Source organism: Manduca sexta, chromosome 4 (assembly GCF_014839805.1).
Source record: "Manduca sexta isolate Smith_Timp_Sample1 chromosome 4, JHU_Msex_v1.0, whole genome shotgun sequence".
Lineage (NCBI taxonomy): Eukaryota > Metazoa > Arthropoda > Insecta > Lepidoptera > Sphingidae > Manduca > Manduca sexta.
Genome location: NC_051118.1, coordinates 2,782,078 through 2,802,951, shown reverse-complemented (window position 1 = coordinate 2,802,951; position 20,874 = coordinate 2,782,078). Strand labels below are relative to the sequence as shown.

The 20,874-nt window shown below is 36.6% G+C and overlaps 1 protein-coding gene across 5 annotated transcripts in view; it reads right to left on the bottom strand.

Moving 5' to 3' along the window:
• Nucleotides 1-20,874, bottom strand: part of LOC115445883 (KH domain-containing, RNA-binding, signal transduction-associated protein 2) — a 156,176-nt gene that overhangs the window by 25,722 nt on the left and 109,580 nt on the right. For all 5 annotated transcript variants that reach the window (XM_037442113.1, XM_030172371.2, XM_037442103.1 and 2 more), the window contains exons 4-5: nucleotides 3,249-3,365; nucleotides 2,321-2,467 (exon numbers count right to left, since the gene is read on the bottom strand). In XM_037442113.1, the coding sequence (XP_037298010.1) occupies nucleotides 2,321-2,467; nucleotides 3,249-3,365 (264 nt within the window). The remainder of the gene's footprint in view (nucleotides 1-2,320; nucleotides 2,468-3,248; nucleotides 3,366-20,874) is intronic.

Here is a 20,874-nt window from a genome sequence, read left to right as displayed (position 1 = left end):
GAAGAACATTAACTACTGGGCATAATAAGACTTAACATCTCATGTCTCAGTATAGCGAGCGCAGTTGAATACCAAACAATACTTTGTAATTCAATGTTGGATTGTGTTTTTACTATTTATGGACGGTCGTATCGCTTACCATAAGGCGAACGGCAAGCTCGTCTCGTCATTCAAAGCAATAAAAAAATCTTTTCCACTCACCTCCCCGTGGTGGAAGCGATAAGTAATTTTTAACACGTTAAAAATGTCTTGCCGATGTATGATAGTTTGAGACGGTTTCATAAGTCGCCATCGTAAAACAACTTACTGGCTGAGAGACAGAGTCACGAAATAGCACGCAGCTGCACCAACTCCTCACTCTTTGTCCCGCCAACAGCCCAATAGAGTTGTCAAAACTTCAAGTTTTCAATAAAGGTATGAAAGCGACATAAAAGAACAGGTGGACGAACTATAAACGTCACGACGCTTGGGACCTGTCCGCTCGTAAATTATATTGTCTTGGCTTGCATACGTTTTAGCATTCAGTCTGATTTTCTTCGGAGATTTTTACTGTTCGAATAAATTGCTAGAATCTATGTATGTTCAAAAAGTTCCATGGGTGAAGAAATATGTAATAATAATATCAGCTCTATACAGAGTCATTTTGACATTGCGTTAGTAAATGAAACCACATACTCGTCTTCACCTTTGCTGAAATTGTGTCAAAAATCATCCATTTATAACAAATATTTTCGCGAAAAATCTTGGTTTTAACTTTCTGATTTTTTTATCATTTTGTAGTTTAATGCCAATATGGAGTCTGCGTTAGTGTATTTCTGACTGAAAGTATGATGTTGCCGCTGCGACGAGTTCTCTTAAAGTAGTAGTAGTGACATTAAGGCGCATAAAATTAAAAATACCTTTTATTAATACTTATTTTATTCGAAACTTACAATTTTTCATTTTACATCTACGGCTCAAGTAATTGATTGTTAAATGTTATTTCCAAGTAGATAATGTGGTTTAATTTAATAGCGCAACGTCAAAATGACCCTGTATTACACTGATATTATAAGCGAACGGAAGGGTTATTTACAAAATATTTTTATCACCTAAATAGGCTTTATTCGCCCCTCACAAACACTATTATGCGAAGGGAACAATACAATATCGGTTATGCGTTCAATATCGCATTATACACGATATATCCTTTTAACATGAGATTCTATCTTAATATCCATTGTATCGAAAGTTATTTATAAAATGGTCGATTTTGTGGTTTTTATATGAGTGTTTATTTACGTGGGAAATTATAAACTTATTTATGTTTTATATATATTTGTTTTAAGTCTTTTTTTTATAAAATACCTACATTATCCTACAATATTGTGAAATGTAATGTTAAATGTGTAGTGTGTAATAACATTTATATCTTGTGTCAGCATTATTAGGGTTTCTCTGCGCAGTATCAGCCCGGAGTCTGAAATTTGTGCTCGATATGGCGATAGACTCCCTCTCCCCTATCACATCATGGGACCGAGCAAACTTGGCGAAAATTCGGTGCCCTGGTTGCACCTCTGCATACTTCTTCGGGGATAAATTCGTGATGTGTCTTAGTATTTTAGTTACAATATTTTATATTTTTGTGATACTAATAAATGGAAACATAAACTGGCTTGAAATGTCTTCTTTTATTTCGAACCTTAGACCACGTTTCTACACCAAGACACCACAAATGCTCGGAAATGAATATCCCTTCAAAATCGCTTCAGCTGTTTCGAAGACCAGCTCGAGTATATTGACAATTAAATTAAACTTATGTTTTGGTATCGTTCGGATTTATTTTTTAAAGTCACGGCATAGTGGTTCACCTGCACATGGTAAGCAGAGTTGGGTCCAGATAGTGTTGATTGACGATTAATCCTTCGTCTTTCCCGCGGGCAATAAACGCGTCATCGCTACCACCACTTGGAGGGCGAGTGGGATGGTAATGTTGGTTTCACCGGTCTTATGTCGACACTCGGGAGTATAACATCATCCGAATCCCTAACCCATGTATACCCTACACCAGCATATCAACCAAAACTCGCGGTGCCCTTCTACGGTTCATACGGGACAGCCCCGGGGTATCTTGATCACTAAGATAGCTGCTCGGAACCGTCCCTGAACGATTAATCCATGCCAGTTGACACAATTATGCCGGTCTAGTTTGGACTCGAATATACACAGGCACAACACAGCGAAAAGTGGCTGCACCAGTTGAGTCTTTGTCTACTCCCTAGAGGATAAAAATAGTGAGTGTGTGTATGTATAAATTAGTAGAGATAATTATTTTACTCACAGGCACAAGGAACCTCCTCAATTCAGCCAGAGCGTACGCGATTCTGGCATGAGCCTCAGCGGGCGTAGCAAACGCGCTGATCTCCACGTGCAGCTCGTCGGACAGGTGCGCGAACTTCGGATCTCCTGACACACGCAGCTCCTCCTCCTACAAAAACCCTGGATTGAATACCTTATGAGTAAAGGCTGTAGGTTGGATTTGCCTTAGTCCTTGTTCTTTTTTATTCGTACACAGCAAAGTGACACTGCACCTGATTGGGATTGGCCAATTACAATGTCGACTGATGAGAGATGATTACCCCTTGGTAGTCGATACAATTATGCCGGCCTGTTGGAACTCGATGTATACAGGTTGATCCCGGAACGCGACACACTTACGTAAACCACTATGGCGGGTTTTAACACCTTGTACATATGTCGCGTTCTGGGATCAGCCTATACATATCCGATTAGAACAGACATAATTGTGTAGACTGGCGTGGGATAATCCTCACTCGACACTATTTGGACATTCTACTTACCCTCAGGTGCAGTAGATTCACTGACTTGCGCTCTATAAACATATTTGGAAACATCAAATATAAATAAATTATATTCGCTATTCATGTTGTACAGAATACTGTATTATGAGGTGTGATTGCTACTTCGTTAATAATAAATATTTCCAAAGTCAATCCGATGTCAAAATATGCTGTAATAAACTGCTGCCCACGTTATTTCATCTGACGCTCGTCTCTAGAATTGCGTTCCAATAATCAAACTGCTACCATTTATACGTAATATACATTCATAATAAATTCTCTGTTGGCTTATAAATTATAAGTATAATCTAACCTTTTAGTATGTAACAAAAAATCTCACAAGATTATCCCCGTCTAGACGCGAAATTACAGACCTCTGTCAGACCTTTAATAAATGAAATTAAATACCTTTTGGCGGTCCTTCATGGACCCTCGGCCTAGAACGGCCATTTTGCACATGGTGTCCTCTTGAAGACGCTTTAATGAGTTGCCCTTCGGTCCAAGTAGTTTGCCCACGAAGTTAAACTGCGAACAAGAAGGTTATTAGATTCTTGTTAAATAGACTGCCTTGGTGGCGTAATGTGCTGCATGCGCGGTACGGCAGCGCTCTGAGGTCCTGGGTCACACAAAGTGTTATTGGGTTTTTCTACTCAGTGGAGATTGACATTTGTGCCCAATTTGACGATGTAATTAGCAAAGCACGCAACAGAATCTCTCAAACTTAATTTTCACCGTTTTTGCAACAGTTTTCGCTACTGCTCCGCTCTTATTAGTCATAGCGTGATGATGTCTAGCCTATAGCCTTCCTCGATAAGTGGAGTATCCAACACTAAAAGAATTTCTCAATTCGGACCAGTAGTTCCTATGATTAGCGAGTTTAAACAAACAATCTCTTCAGCTTTATGTAATTTATACATATTATAAAACAAAGTCCCCTTTTCTGCCTATCTGTATGTTATCGATTTTCTCAAAATGTACTGAACAGATTTTTATGAAATTTAGTATGGAGATAGTTTAAGACCCTGGGAAGGTTATAGGCTACTTTCTATCCTGGGAAAAATATATAGCGGGACTTTTATCCAGAAAAACTCCACCACGCAGGTGAAGCCGCGCCTAAAAACTAGTAGTATAGAATAATATAGTAAATAACCACGATCTTAAGATTCTGACTTTAATTTAACAGTATTTCAGCTGATATCGCGCTCCAGAACGAAACTGAGCATCTATTACTATATTCATTAAACACGGGTGCAGGTGCAAGTAACAGATTTTTCAATTAATTTCTTTCTTATAACTTTTTACTGAGTGGTGACAAGTCACTCAAGCCTTTCTGCCTTCCGTTTATTTATGTTAACTATCAGTGACATCCAATTACCGAAATTACCAGCGAACAATTGATTTAATTTGATCTAATTAATATAAATTTACCATAATTGGTCCAGTTAGATTGGCCAGGGTGATTGCCGTGATTCTGTCATCAGTTAGAGGTAGGTATTAAGTCTATATGTGTTGTAACCAGTGTAACTACTGGACATCATCATCATTATCATCAGCCCTGTATTATATACTGTCCCACTGCTGGGCACGGGCCTCCTCTACTACTGAGAGGGATTAGGCATTAGTCCACCACGCTGGTCTAGTACGGATTGGTATACTTCACAACTGGACATAATAAGACTTAACATCTCAAGTCCTATGGCGAGCGCAATGGAATATCAAACAATACTTTGTAATTTAATGTGTTGGATGGTGTTTATACTGTTTGTGAGCGGTCGTATCGCTTACTATCAGGTGAACGGCAAGCTCGTCTCGTCATTCAAAGCAATAAAAATAATGTGGCAAGATGAGACTTATTGTCTTTTTATACAGTCTCTGCAAACTGATTTCACTGTACCTGATGGTAAGTGGAGTAGGGTCCGGATAGTGACTGACAAGAGATGATTATCCCTCGTTGGTCGATACAATTATACCGGTTTGTAGCGGGATGTACACAGGCTGATCCGGGAATGCGTCACACGTGGGCCAATATAGCAGATTTTACGCTTTGTATACGGTGTTCGCTATCCTGGCGGATACTAGCAAATGCCTATTTCTGTGTTTAGGTTTGAAATACTGATTGGTATACCTGCTAATTTATACTATTGCTGATTTTAAATAAAAAAAATATATAAAGCTGGAAAGTTTGTTTATTTGAAGGCGCTAATCTCAGGAACTACTAAACTCTCCATTTTTTATCAGTAATGGGAAAACTACATAATTCCTGAATGCTATGGGCAAATTTTTATCCCGGGAAAATGTAAAGTGGGACTTTTATTCTGTTTTTTTTCTCGCGGGCGGGCTCGAGTATGTTCTAGTTGAATATATAATGCCATGGGCGTCAAATACAGCGACACCATGCAATACATTATAATCTAAGATATGTTATTGTTCAATTTGGAATTTGAACCGTGGACCGAGTTGAATCTAAAAAATATTTGCATCTATCAAGCAATGAGACTTTTGATATCTTTATTAAAATGCAGTATCCTCTACACTAATAATTACGTATTCGAAATAAAATGGGTTTCTTTTAATCTCTTTTTATTTTTAAATTTACATCTGCATCCACTCCTTTGGTAAAAATGTTATGAGTCAATCCTTTTCTATCCTTTATATTCCCCAGGGAGTGAGTTTAAAACAACTCGTTTATTTAAAATGGGAATCCTTTTACCCTTCGCTTGATTCCGCTGACTTCGACGTAGAGAATTTATGTTTGAAGTTAAATTTTGTGAGAATTTTAGGACTAGTAGCGAGCAAGAGTGGTCAAGGGTTAGTAGTGCATTGACTACACACTAGACCAAGATTGGAGAACCTTTAATGGTTAATGTGTCATTTATTCATTCTTTATTAATCTTTATATATAAAAATGAATCCCTATTTCCCTTGGTCACGCCATCACGCGTGAACGGCTGGACCGATTTCACTATTTTTTGTTGTTGTTTGTTATTGTCAGGAGAAGGTTCTTATGAAAGAAACAATTAAAAAAATTGCGCGGAAAATTAGAAAATTTATGAAAACTTAGCGACAATATTAATTTTACATAACTGTCAATGGTTTGAAATAACTGTCAGCGATCAACAGAATGCGCGCGTGCATACGTAGTTAAGATAGGACAACGTCTGTCGGGTCAGCTAGCTATTTATATATAAAAAAGCCTGTAGCGTGGCATCCAGGACCGGTTATATCAGTATTTCCCAACCTTTTTTAGGCCATGCTCCACCTTAACATTTCTAAAATTCTTAAGCCCACCATACATAATTTTTAACCTTTAATAATTGTTTTGTTCCCTTAAAATATAAAGGACAAGTTTTAGGAAGAAATTACTATCAAATTGTTATCAAAACATCGTAAGTAAAATTTCAAAACGTATAATGAAAAACTGAAAATTCTGTTTAAATTGCCCCCCTGTGAGGCGTGGGCCCCATGTTGGGAAACACTGGGTTATATCTATCATAGTGCCGTTTTAGCGACTTTTTTGATGACCCATGTTGGGTATTTTGGTTAGATTACGCACGTGTCCGAATTATTTTGTAATGTGCCAACACTGGCACATGTGCCATTGGTTCGCCATCCCTGCTCTACACTATGATTTTGATTTTTTTAATAAGACATACTTTTGGTAACCTTACAAGGGTTTTTTTTTCAAATGTTTCGAATTGGTGTATTTAATTATCAAAAATGGGTGTGAAATTAATGTCTCACATAGGGTGAGAGGGGGGGGGGGGGTTGGCCTATACAAACACACCGGACCTTCGGGTAGGCGCTTTAGGTGCTCGCAACTCTTGAAAATTAAGCGACCATGCTGAGGGCAACCCACTAACGGGTTACGTCGGTTCAGGATGGCCACTGATGAGTAACCAAGAGACAGGTCTTGTTTGCGAGGTTCTGCTTGGTAACAGTAATGCCTATTTCTAAGCCAAGCAAATGTGTTGTGTTCCGGTTTGAAAAACATTGTAGCCAGAGTAATAACTGGGTATTACGAGTCTTAGCATCTTGTCTCAGGCTGCCGAGCGCAGAATACAACGCAGTACTTTATAATTCAAACTTCTGTACGTTACTATATTGCTTTGTTGCACTTAGCATCAGCGAGCGGTTTGCACGTCTTGTAATTTAATGGTAAAAATATCACATACACGCACGCACGTAGGTTCGGACGCAAGCGCGCACGCACGCACACACACACACATATTATCACGCTTTTATCCACGATAGGGTATGCATAGGTGCAACTAAAGCACCCACATTTCACCAAATGTTTCATGATGATGTGATCGGGTACAAATTCCAGACTCCGAGCTGATACTGAGCATAAAAACCCAAATATCACTGTCCCCGACTTGGGATTCGTACCCACGATCAGAGCAGTACGACTACGCCACCGAAGCAGTCATTATATATCACCGCGCAAATAACTTCTACACTTTCTTTTAATAATAATAATATCAGCCCTATATTATATACTTGCCCACTGCTGAGCACGGGCCTCCTCTACTACTGAGAGGGATTAGGCCTTAGTCCACCACGCTGGCCTAGTGCGGATTGGTAGACTTCACACACCTTCGAAATTCCTATAGAGAACTTCTCAGATGTGCAGGTTTCCTCACGATGTTTTCCTTCACCGTTAAAGCGAACGATAAATTCACAAAGAATACACACATGATTTTTAGAAAAGTCAGAGGTGTGTACCCTTGAGATTTGAACCTGCGGATTTTCGTCTTGGCAGTCCGTTCCACACCCAACTAGGCTATCGCCGCTATACTTTCTTTTATTAACCTTACTTTCGTTTATAATAATTTAATTGAAAGGAAATATTCTCATTCAATATTAGCTATTGATTTCTACACTAAAGCTTATATATAATTCATCGATTCCCGACGTCGGTCTGTACATTTTAATTTCTCGCCCTAACCAATGGTCTCTCGGAGTGCCCCAGGGATAGTGCTGGAAAAGGAAAGACTGTGGAGTCGCTTACAAATTATTTTGATGTATTTTTTTTAGATCAGATTTATCTTTTTTTTGGTGCAATAATAGTAACTTGCAAACAGGGTTTGTTTATTTTAATGTAACTTGAATTGTGTTCTACAATATTGTAAAAAAAAGCGATAAATTATTATTCAAAGGTAAGTAAATTAGTAAGATATTGGCAAGGAGGAAGAGTTGGTGTGTAGTAGGGTAACTATTACTTGGATACGCCTGGTGGCTGGCTTTAAAGGTTTTTAAATGCATACAATGCGTTTAGTTATTATATTTTATATTTAAAAATTAAAAATTAAACTAGGGATTAACTTCGCTGGCAATTCGAAAGTATGGGATAATATGAAAAAATATCAAATTTGTTAATTAATACTAAAACAATACAAAGATTTACTGGGATTTACTGGTGGTAGGTTTCTAGGTAGTGGTAGGTAGGTACCACCGCAATGGCTATTTCTGCCGCCAAGCAGCAGACTGTAGTCACCTTTGTGTTTCGGTTTGAAGGGCATTGTAGCCAGTGTAACTACTGAACATATTAAACTTAACGTTTCATGTCTCAGTATGGCGAGCGCAGTGGAATACCAAACAATACTTTGTAATTCACGTTGTGGGATGGCGTTTCTACTGTTTATGGGCGTACCCTTACCATATAAACGATAAGCTCGTCTCGTCATAGAAGGCAAACAAATGGAAATATATTAATGTTTTTAAATTAAATTTAATCAAAATTAAAAATATGGACCTTCAAGCAACTCGTCAGCTACAAATATTGTTATAACAAGAAACTCCACAGTTATTCGACTGTTGATTTCCGCAGCGCAGCGTGGTGTAAGATAATTGCGGCCGATCCACTGGCCTGTGTTATTTCGCCCCAATCTGTTAATTGATCGCTGGACAGACGTCTATTTCTTTTATTACATACGATGATTTTATCTTTGATTGGAACTTCATTAGGAATTCATTGGAAGGAACAAAATTGTGATAATATTGGACTCTGTATATATAGGGTCATTTTGACATTGCGTTACTAAATGAAACAATATGATAAATGCATATGAAAATTGCAATTGCATATAATCCGGTCTCTACTAATAATCAAGACACCAAAATAAGCCATTAGCACTGATTTAAAAAATACAAAATTGTAAATAGGTGCCCTGGTTACCTCTGCCTAAATATGATTATAAATGTATATGAAAATATGCAATTGCATACAATCTGGTCTCTAGTAATATAAGTAACAAACTTAAATAAGACATTAACACAGGTTTAGAAAGTACAAAATTGTAAATAGGTGCCCTGGTTACCTCTGCCTATCTCTTCGAATAAGGCGTGATGTTTACTCACATTCACGTGTGAGTGAGTGTATGCAACAAACTTCGAAATATATGTCCCTTATTCCCGATTCTTCCCAGTCTCCCGAGACAGATGTATCCAAGTTGTCAACACAATTAGCGCTGTAAACAATCGGCCGTCTAGCACAAATCCGTGTGCAAGCTTGTTATAAAGCGCTTTATTTGTTTAATTGGCAGTATCGAGAACTAGTATTTGTTCTCTAATACGATTTACATCGGTAGAATATACGCCAATGTTTTACGTTGCTTATTTTTGACAGGATTATTTTTTTTATTGCTTTGAATGACGAGATGAGCTTGCCGTTCGCCTGATAGTAAACAATGCGACCGCCCATAACCAATAGAAACACCATCCAACACCTCGAATGACGAAGTATTGTTTGGTATTCCACTGACCACTCATGACCTGAGACATGAGATCAGAGATGTAAAGTCTTATTCAGTAGTTACACTGGCTACAATGTTCTTCAAACCGGAACACAACAGTAACTACATACTGCTGCTTAGCGGCAAAAATAGACATTGCGGTGGTACTTACCCAGGCGGTCTCTCACATATGAGAGACCTACCACCAGTAATTTCCCACTCAATTCGAGTTTTAAGTTTATTTTTTATTCGTGGTATTGTTTGAGTAAATCTTGTTAGTATAAAGGTCTCTATACTTTTATAGGGTAAAAATTAGCTTATTGTAGAATTCCAAGGTTTTAAAGGTTGTCAAATTTATTCGAATTCGTTCAGCACTTTCTGTCATACATTAATCTACCTTTCATATTTGTAATATTCGTTCTACACGTGATTTTGCCTGCCTTCATAATTCCAAGCACCATAGTTCATTTTAACTAGTTAAAAAACATACACCGTCAGATAGAACTTTCTCGATCTTTGAAGTCTACCGGCCTACGTACACCAGAATAGAATGGCTGGGGATTTAAATTTTACCAAAGGACATTCAAGCTTATCTAGTAGGAATACGACATAAATTCTAATGTGTCAAAAGCTTGTACATCGCGGTATGTGTTGGTAGGCCACCGAAATGTTACAGTATGTAACCGGCTAGTGTGCACCAACCAGTAGCGGAATCGTCTGCCAATCCTTCCCGGTGGTAGCCATATAAGTTTATAAAAAAACTTACCCCCTTATTCATAGACGTTTTTTATATAAGGACGGAGCATTGCTGTGATAACAAGTATGTTTCTCAGTGCTGACGGCATGGCACCCTTCGCGGTGCGTAGACTTAGGGCCGTTGTGATTGGCTAATATTGATAACTTGAATCTAATTGGCTGTCAGATAAACAAAGCTGAGAAAAAGACTTGTTATTACAGCAATGCTCCTTTGATAAATAACGTCTATGAATAAGGGGGTTATTCAACAATTCATATTAATCCATTGAAAAGTGCTATCACTCACAAACATTAACATAGTATAGAGAATATCTTTAGACAGTATTAACACATCATTTAACACGAATATGTTAAAGTATGTCACTGTCAATACAAGTAAAGATAAATAGTAGTTCTTTTGAAAATGTTTAACGAGACTTAACTTGTTTAAACGTTTTTATTGTGGGAGAAGGTCGTTAGTGCTTAGTTACGGAATTTATAACAAGTATGTTTGTGTTGTACTGGGGTAGACAGAGATTATTGATTTTACGTACTGTTTTACTTTGCTAACGGAATATGAGGACACATTGATATTGTGTTATTAAATGAAACCACGTTTTTATCTTCTTAAAAATAATCTATACAATATACATTTACTAGCGACCCGCCCCGGCTTCGCACGGGTGCAATGCTGATACTAAATACACTACAGAAAAACTGTGAACGTTGTACATAAAAACATAGCGGCCCGCTCTGGCTTCGCACGGGTATAACATAACAAAATAACAGTATTTCTCCACTATTTAATGGATGTTATTATACATATAAACCTTCCTCTTGAATCACTCTATTAATTAAAAAAAACCGCATCAAAATCCGTTGCGTAGTTTTAAAGATTTAAGCATACATAGGGACAGAGAAAGCGACTTTGTTTTATACTATGTAGTGATAAAACAAAGTCCCCTTCTCTGTCTGTCTGTATATTATCGCTTTCTTAAAATCAATTGAACGGATTTTTATGAAATTTGGTATGAAGATAGTTTAAGACCCTGGAAAGGTTATAGGCTATTTATCCCGGGAAAATATACCGGGACTCTTATCCCGGAAAACTCCTTCACGCAGGCGAATCCGCGGGCAAAAGCTATTATTTTATAGTAAGTTACTCGAACCGTAGATGAAAAATAAAAATGTGTAAGTTTGAACAAAATATATACTAATAAAAATAATTTTAATTGTACACGCCCTAATGCCACTACTAGAGAATTTTTCGGATATGCACAGGCTGATCCCGGAACGTGACACACTTATGTGGGCCACTATGGCGGGTTTTAACATCTTGTGTACGGTGTTCGCTATCTGGGCGGATATAAACATATCCTACCACCAGCAAAAACTAAATTAAACTAATTCATTTCATTCACTCATTCTGCGTAGATTGGACCACCAACAGCTAAAATGAAAAAAAAAATGTTGTATAATTGTAGAATGTAGGTAGATATTGTAACTTTGACTTTACGGATGAACAACACCTCAGTCCCCCCCAGTGACCACGAAGGCTACAGTCTTCGAAACGTCGTGAGAAAACTAAAACATTAAAATCGCGATAAAATCCGAAATCCCTTTAATTTTTATATGTAAAAACATTCGCGTAAACATAAGAAATCATTAAATTAAACTAAGTTAACGTATTTTCAGTTTCTATATTTAATTTATCACTAGTGGATACAGAAATCCATTAACAAACTACGCACACAAACCTAATAAATCCTTAAAAAATCACTGCGTCTAACAAAGTGATTATTTTAGATAATTTAGAAACTTTTTCGCAATAAATTTCGATAAGTGAATGATAAATTAGGGATTATATCCGACCAGAGCTCGCTCGATAGCGCTTGTAATTTACTAACTAGAATTCAGATAATTATGAATTATAGGTGCATTTTAGGCTTTTAGGTATTACAGAGAGATTAACTCGAATTGACAAGATAATGAATCCATCCTAGCAGAATATCCAAAGGCCAATCTCAACGGAGATCAATCGGGTACGCAGGAAATATTATAGTATACGAGTGTGCGCAATACACAAGCACTTTCTGTTCCTTCACTCTCATAGTCCGGTGAGACGGCAATCCGACATGACCGGAGAGAGATCAGGCGCAGGACCAACGGCTTTACGTGCTTTACAAGGCATGGGGTATCACACCGCCAGCTTCCTGACTTTGGGCTATGATAGAGTAATTTTTAAGATGATCCTAGTTACTATTATTATTGGCCTGACCGTGTATTCGAACAAGGGTTACAATTTTTTTCAGCCTATAAGGGACAAATTCTTAAATGGGCAAAAAATACGTGATTACAGTTTTTAATCTACAAACAAGAAACAAAATTATTTTGTGACATTTTTAATTAATTAAATATTTTTTCGACGGTCGAGTAAGGTTTAACATATTTTGTTATGTTATGTTAATATTTGTAACAATCAATACAACTATAATCGTAATTAAAAACAGGTATCAACTCGCTTTTTATTAAATTCATTAAAACCGAGTCGTATTGATATGTATGCGAAGTATGCATGCGTGAGTACTTGTCAATCGCAAATCGATTTACGGGACAGAGTATGTCCCGCCGGGACATTTTAAAATGTGCCTAAAATACGGGACGTCCTTCTAAATACGGGACATCTGGCAACGCTAATTCGAGCCTAAGATCTCGGCGCGGGACGTAAAAGGCTTGATAAACATTAGTACAGACAAAACCGTATTGTTGAAAAGGTACATTAAAATTAATTACTCAAATTCTCAAAGGCGAGCAAGACCAGGATTATGTTAATCTATCTCTGCATTAGATCCGTCGGTAAACGGCGTACAATAACACCCCGTGACTAAGCCTCGTCTATTTGGAGAGTGAGATGGTTGTTTGAAGGTGCCGACTTAGCGCTGAGTAAGAAATTCTATTTTAAACGACTTTAAAAATGAAGGTAGGTACGACCCATACGTTTTTTTTTTGCTTTGAATAACGAGACGAACTTGCTTTTCGCCTGATGGTAAGCGATATGACCGCCCATAAACTGTAGAAAGATCATCCAACACCTTGAATTTACAGTATTGTTTGGTATTCCACTGCGCTCGCCATCCTGAGACATGAGATGTTAAGTCTTATTATGTCCATTAGTAACACTGGTTACAATGTCCTTCAAGACGGAACACAACGGTGACTAGACACTGTTGCTTGGCGACGGAAATAGACATTGCGATGCCATCTACCCGGGCTCTCACATATGAGAGACCTACCTAATATCTTTGCCTATATCTTTCCCAATGTCTCACACTAACTCCATACCAAATATCATCAAAATCACATTCAATAGTTCAGCCGTAGAAGTATAACAAACAGAGTCACTCACAATTATAACTAAAGATGTTTGTAATGGGCAAATGGACGAATTTCATATTTATTAATTCTTGATTTTCTCTGAATACTAATACTGTGTTTTCATCTCTTGAATAATTACTCGTAAGATGGTATTATTTTAATTAATAATAAATTCATAATCTATGAAGTGGAATATAACAAAGATTGTAACAATAGCTTTAGAGAAGCAATACACTATTCATTCAAGAACTAATGGCCATATTTATATACAAATGTGTAACAATATATTGATTGTCGATTAAGGCTAAAGTAACAAACATCTGTCGATACAAATTGAAACATGTTTACTTTGTTTTTGTTCAAACAGGCCGGCATAATTATGTCGACTGGTGAGGTGATAAACAACTGTAGCCTTCAAAAACAACGTATTTCCACCTAAAAGGCCGGTAACGTGTCTCTATGTCTCCTGGTATTGCAGATGTTTAAAGACCATGATACCTAGCATCAGATGAACCGTATCCTCTTGTGTCCATGTACCATAAAAAAAGTCATCACTATTTGGATCCCACTCCGCTTACCACCAAGTTGAATGACGTCACTTTGTTGTGACTGTAAATAAGATACAATTGCAAACGTGCAAGCCGCTCGCCTGATATTTAGCATCTGTCCATAACCAGAAATATCATCCGAATTTTGAAAAGTTGCAATATGTGGAAAACTGGCAAGTGCAGCGTCGGTGATGGACTCACGAGGTGGATAGATGTCTACATATTCTTTTTTACATTATACTACGTTTGTTAGCCAGGCAAAGACCAGCTTATACAACCTATCGGACTCTTGAGTGAGCGCTTTAGTCACTCGCAGCCCTTGGAAATAAAAGCGACCATATTGAGGGCAGCTTGTCACGAACTTCGGCTCAGGAAGGTCACAAGGAGAGAATGAGACGATTACAGATGCGCATATTTATAGCAAACTGTAATGTCTACAATCTGACTCTACTTTGACCATCAAACATAGCGGCGATAGCCTAGTTGGTTGTGGAACGGACTGCCGGGACGAATGTCCGCAGATTCAAATCCCAAGGACACACACCTCTGACTTTTCTAAAAAATTATGTGTGTATATCTTTGTGAATTATCGCTTGCTTTAGCGGTGAAGGAAAACATCGTGAGGAAACCTGCATACCTGAGAAATTCTCTATAGGAATTTTCGAGGGTGTGTGAAGTCTACCAATCCGCACTGGGCCAGCGTGGTGGACTAAGCCCTAATCCCTTTCAGTAGTAGAGGAGGCCCGTGCCCAACAGTGGAACAGTATATAATACAGGGCTGATTTATTGACCATCAAAAATGCGAACAATCGGCTTTGGTACACAATTAGGGGTAATGCGTATCAGAGGTATCGTGTGATAGCGTCCGAGTCGAGAGCTCAGTACACACGCCGGTTGCCACTCGAGTGGTTGGTGTAAGGGGCAAGCGACAGAGTTCAATTTCGCTTGCCATTTATTGCTTTTTGATTAGTTGTATAGTTGTTTCGAGCTGGAAGTTCCTGGTGTGGATTCAGAGGTCAAGAAATTACTTGACGTTTCTAATAGTATATCCCAGAGCTTGGATATATTTATGTTATGTAACCTGTCAGAATTCACAGAAAAGGCTCATATATGTATTGAAATAAATTGTTAAGATTAACATCGCATTAGTATTAATTGTTATGGCGTTATAATATATCATGTATAAATAAATAAATAAAAAAAAAAAATAAAATAAATAATATCAATTTGTTCGGTTTGACATTTTTGTTTTTGACAGATTTCTTAATATAGTTCTATCCGTGTCGGACCTTGGGATCTTTCAAATCAGATAATATTTTGCGTGGAAGAGAACACGAATCGTTATAATATGGAATTTGATCTATTAGAGAAGCTTTGAATCAAACATAATACCTAAGTCGATTTTTTTTGTGTTTACAAAAATGAGTCGATTCTTCATTACTATGGGATTAAATCAAGTAAAAGATATAATTGTAATTTATTATAGAGTGTTTTTTATAAAACACTTATTTCTAAAATAACCAATTCTGAAAATCTTTCACTAACATAAAACTCTAACAAGACGCTATAAGCTACTTATCCCAAAACACGGATTTTACACAAATAAAGTTGCTACTGAAAGTATATTATGGTAATGTAATTATAGTAATGATTATAATAATAATTATAGTTATTGATTATAGTAATGTTGTTTTTTTGTTGGTTGTAGGATATAATATTAAGGTGTTAAAACACGTTAAATGTTAAAACCCATAGTGACCCATTTAACCCGGCGAGCGTGTGGTGAAAAAATGTAACAAGGAGTATGAGGCAGGGTATGACATACCCCTTAAAAAAATTGGCTATAAAACTTGTTTCTGAAGAAGTATTATACTATTTATTTTTTGGTATAATAAGACAATACCATCATAACGCATTGGAAATAAAACAATCGCGCCATTTTAACAATTTTATTTTTTTACCTCGATGGAAATAAGTCACTTTGAATTTCAAACAAACACTTTCAGTCTCTTAAAAACTAAAAGGAACTAAAGTAAAACCAGTTTTATGATAAAAAAAAACTTAATAGTATGATAGAATATGAAATAATTATCTTTATAAACTAAAAAAAATCACAAAAAACATTTAGGAACATCTTAGGAACTGGAGATAAAATCTGTGCAGTTTTTGCAAAAAAACGTTGCATGCTCCACACTAATAGCCTTTCCTCAGCTTGTTCATGAGTATTTTGTCTTATGATTATTTTTGTTGGGGTAATCTCTACATCTAATAAAATGACCAGGAACATTTTGAGTCGATGAAAGTGATTCGTTGATCTGGGAAGAAATTCTCTGACGTATATAAATCGGAATATATATTTTTTGTCATTTCACATCTTCAGGTGTTCGTAAACTAAAGCCAAGCCTAAGTTACGGATGAAATCGGTCCATTTAGTGTCTTTGCCCTGATTTTCACGAAACATAGGACCCCTGGGGGCCCGTGGGCCCCTCTCAGGGGATCCGCAAGTAAAATAAAAGTTAAAAGAAAAAACTATAAAGTGCACGCTTTTGCACTCTTGTATATCTAAAAAATAAATACAGAAGTAAACTGCTAGTAAAAACAAATTTAAGAATCCAACTGAACAACATCAACCCAAACATTACGACTTTGGTCGCAAAAAAGGTCGCATAAGGTGGCATTAGCGGTCCGCACTAAATAAAAGTTTGCGAAACCCTGTTCTAGTAAGCACATCTTCTATCATGGACCGAAGTTGTTTTTTTCTATTTTCAACATCCATTTTCTATTAAAATCTACAATTAAACAAAGAAAATAAGTTAAAATAGCAGAAAAAGCAATTTTAGTTTTTGTCACACCAGCTATGAGGCGGGGTATCACGTACCCGAACTCAGTTTGCAAGCGTGTAACTCGAATGCAGGTTGCCGCGACACTGTGATCACGCCACTATTACCTTCCGCAACCCTGTAACTCCAGCTACTCAAAGAGACTATAAGTTAGAAAGTCAGGCGCAAAAAATATACGCCAGTAATTAACATGGGGGGTATGACATACCCCGCCACATGCTCGCCGGGTTAAGGGTATCACGTTCCGAGAGCGATCGAACATGTCAGCATTATTGTCGATGATAGGTTATCATCTTTCACCAGTCGACTTTCTATTGGACCAAACTCCACTTACTATCAGGTGCAGAGGGATCATTTTTCTGTGACTGTAAATAAATCGCCGTCAGTTTGTCGCTAACACCAGACATAAAGTGGGTGACGTTGTAACGCCTGCGAATGTCAGTTATGAAACCGTATACGGAGCTATATTTAACGCGTTATAAATCCTGAGTGTTTTTTGTCCTGCGGCGGTATTGACTTAAATTAACGATCGTAAAGTTGAGCGATTTAACTATTTGATTTAAACATTGACGTATTTTCTATAGACATGAACGTCCATAAGCTATTTGTTCAAAATCTGAACTAAAATGGCAACCGTCACTGTTATATATATTTATTCACTTGAATAACAATTATTTTAACTTATTTGACTAATATTTTTTATTCAAATCCAGGTTTACATTTCGACTCGAGTTCTTATATCATGATCGCCACTCCGTACACAATCACATGCTGTCAATATTGACCATACTAAAGTCAGTTTGAATGGATTGCAGTTCAATTCAGTTGAAGACAGTGAATGTTCGAAACGCCAAATCTAGTACGTAGTAAATATATCGATATTTATCTGTATTTGAATCCCAGGTCGGGCCAAAATAATTGTGAATGAATAATTAGGTTTTTCCATCTTCACAAAACAAAAACTATGTCGCAGCTTGGAGTCAGAAAGTTGGCGGTGTGATACCCCCGTGCCTAGAAAGGCAAGTAAAGCGGTTTGTCCTGCGCCTGATCTCTCTCAGGACTTGTCGGCTTGTCGTCTCACCGGACTATGCGAGTGAAGGAACAGAGAGTGCACCTGTATATTGCTAAACTACAAAATGATCAGAAAATCAGAAAACTGAAACCATTTTTGGTGAAAATATTCGTTTTGCCGGCAAACATTCAGCTACCTCACGGGTTAATGGATGATTTTTGGCACAATGTCAGCAAAGGTGAAGATGAGTATGTGTTTTTATTTAGTAACGCAATGCCAAAATGACTATATGTGTAATTTCTTTTAAATTAATTTCGCCTGTAACATTATTTCGTGTTCTTTCACCCTAGAAAAATATTTGACACCGGTAAAGTCGTTAACACCATTTACACTTTGCTTGGTTCAAAGATATTTCGGATTAAAGTATAAGTTCATTTTTATCTGGCAACATTTATTGTACATCTTTTACTCCAAAGGAGATACTGCGGGCGAAGTTGTGAATATTTATTTTATACTTTTTGTTTGTTTCTTAAATCACGTAAACCACAATGAATTCTGGCGAGACGTAGCAGATCTCGTCTAGACTAATTTGGAACTACAAGAAGCTTTATTAAACACGTTTGCTAAGAATCAGAGATTAGTTAATCTTAGTAAATATAACTTCTAGACTGAAAATACAAAATATTATCCATACATTCATAAAATAAAAATCTTTATAATTATTTCTTATGTTTACGTGAATGTTAAATATTGAAATTAAACTATTTTTTTGGATTTTATCGCGGTTTTAATTATTTTAGTTTTCTTCCGACGTTTCGAAGAGTTTGCAACCTTCATGGTCACGGGGGTCCTCCCTGTCAGTCCTTTTTTATACAATTATTTCAAGCCATAAATAAAAGTACATACATGTAGAGCTGTTTCACAAGTTTCAAGCATATTTTATTCAAAAATAATCATATTAAACAGCCAATGTAGATAGTACTCATTTTATTACCATTTATTGGGGACCGTACATTAGAGTGACTTTTGTATTTGGTCGGCTTATACATTTATGTGTTGAGTACTTACTCAGAAGTGAAACACGCCCTTAGTGACATACTGAAACTGTTTAGATAATACAAAGTGTGCCCGGGGCTTCGTCCGCGTGGAAATCAGAGTGCCACAAAGTTTTCCCGCGTAAATCCCAACCCACGAGATTTTTTACAACCACGTGACCTCTGCAACAGTAATCGTTATATTTCAATCAATTTACATAACACCGTAATATAACATTAGCTTAAAACTTCCTCAAGAATTGCACTATCTTTTAGTAAAAACCGTACAAAAATCCGTTCAGTAGATTTTGAGAAAATCGATCACATACAGACAGCTTTTGGGGACTTTATTTTGTAATATGTATAGATATCATGTTTAACTTCATATTCATACCAACTTCATTCTACGGAGCCTAATATCAAAGACATCTGTAGGTTGATTCCCTATGCTACTCGCGAAAACACACCGTAAACGCGTGTTGTCAAAACAAGCTCTAAACACAAACGCGTTTCATACACGCGCCACGATGTGTAATTGAAAAATAGGTATTGTGTATGCCGTACGATAGGTTGTCTATGCTTAATATTTTTTATATTACGATGTGTTAATGCGTTCAGAAATCTTTCATCCCCTCGAATCGGCAAGTATCGGTTTTTTTGAAAAGGCTTTTTTTTGTTTGTATTCGTGATATTAAATGATGTAACTCGAATAAATCACTGCCAAACTTTATTTAATCCCATTTTTGTATATACTTAAATGTAAGAAACATGAAAGGAATATAAAAATAATTTAAAGAAATTTCTGTAGACTGTGATTGTTTTCAAACGAAAAAATATAACTTCAAAATGATTGTCAAATGTCAATGTCATAGACTTATTTACTTGATTTGTTTACTAAAGCCACATTTTAAAAATTTTATTGAATTGATATATTTAATGCTACTGAAGATTTTACACGAATGCTGTTATATGAGTAATAGTAAATGCTGTTGTGCTAATGCAGTTTGTGCTAAATTGGCGCTAACAACGTATATTAAGAGGAATTCTACGGACCTTCCATCATAAAATTTGTTGCAAAATCGTTAGGGCATTAACTCAATTTTTTTTTTATTTAGTTAAATAATGTGACGAGGATGCCGTTTATCTGATGATAAGCGATACGACCGCCCATAAACAGTTACAATGCCATCCGGAACTTTGAATTGCAAAGCACTATGTGACGTTCCACAGTAGGTTTTCAGAATGAGACAAAGATTTTAGGTCTTATAAAGTAATTACGCTAGTTACAATTTCCTCTAAACTGGTACATATCAGTGCATGGACACAGTTTAACTTGGCTATAGAAACAGATATTGCCGTAGACACCTTATAACTATCAAGACAGACATTCACATATAACAGACTTACCACCAATAATTAAAACAAGTGTATATTGCCTATTAAACGTTATTTTTAAAAAATTATAGCTCTATTACCTAGTAACTTCTATTAGTCGCTCAACCGGCATTAATCTTTTTGGAATAAAAAGTACTATATTCAATCCACAGCTCACTGCCTGAGTACCATATTTCATACACATTCATTTAGTTATTAAGGTGAAACTGATTAATTAACAAACATTCAAACTCATGTATAGAAATTTTACTTGTTATCTAAGACTGAACAACAAATAAAAAATAAAACAAAGATAATGTGTTGTTAAAACTGAGTATATTTTACTATTATTTATTTGGAATATCTTGCATTACATTCACTA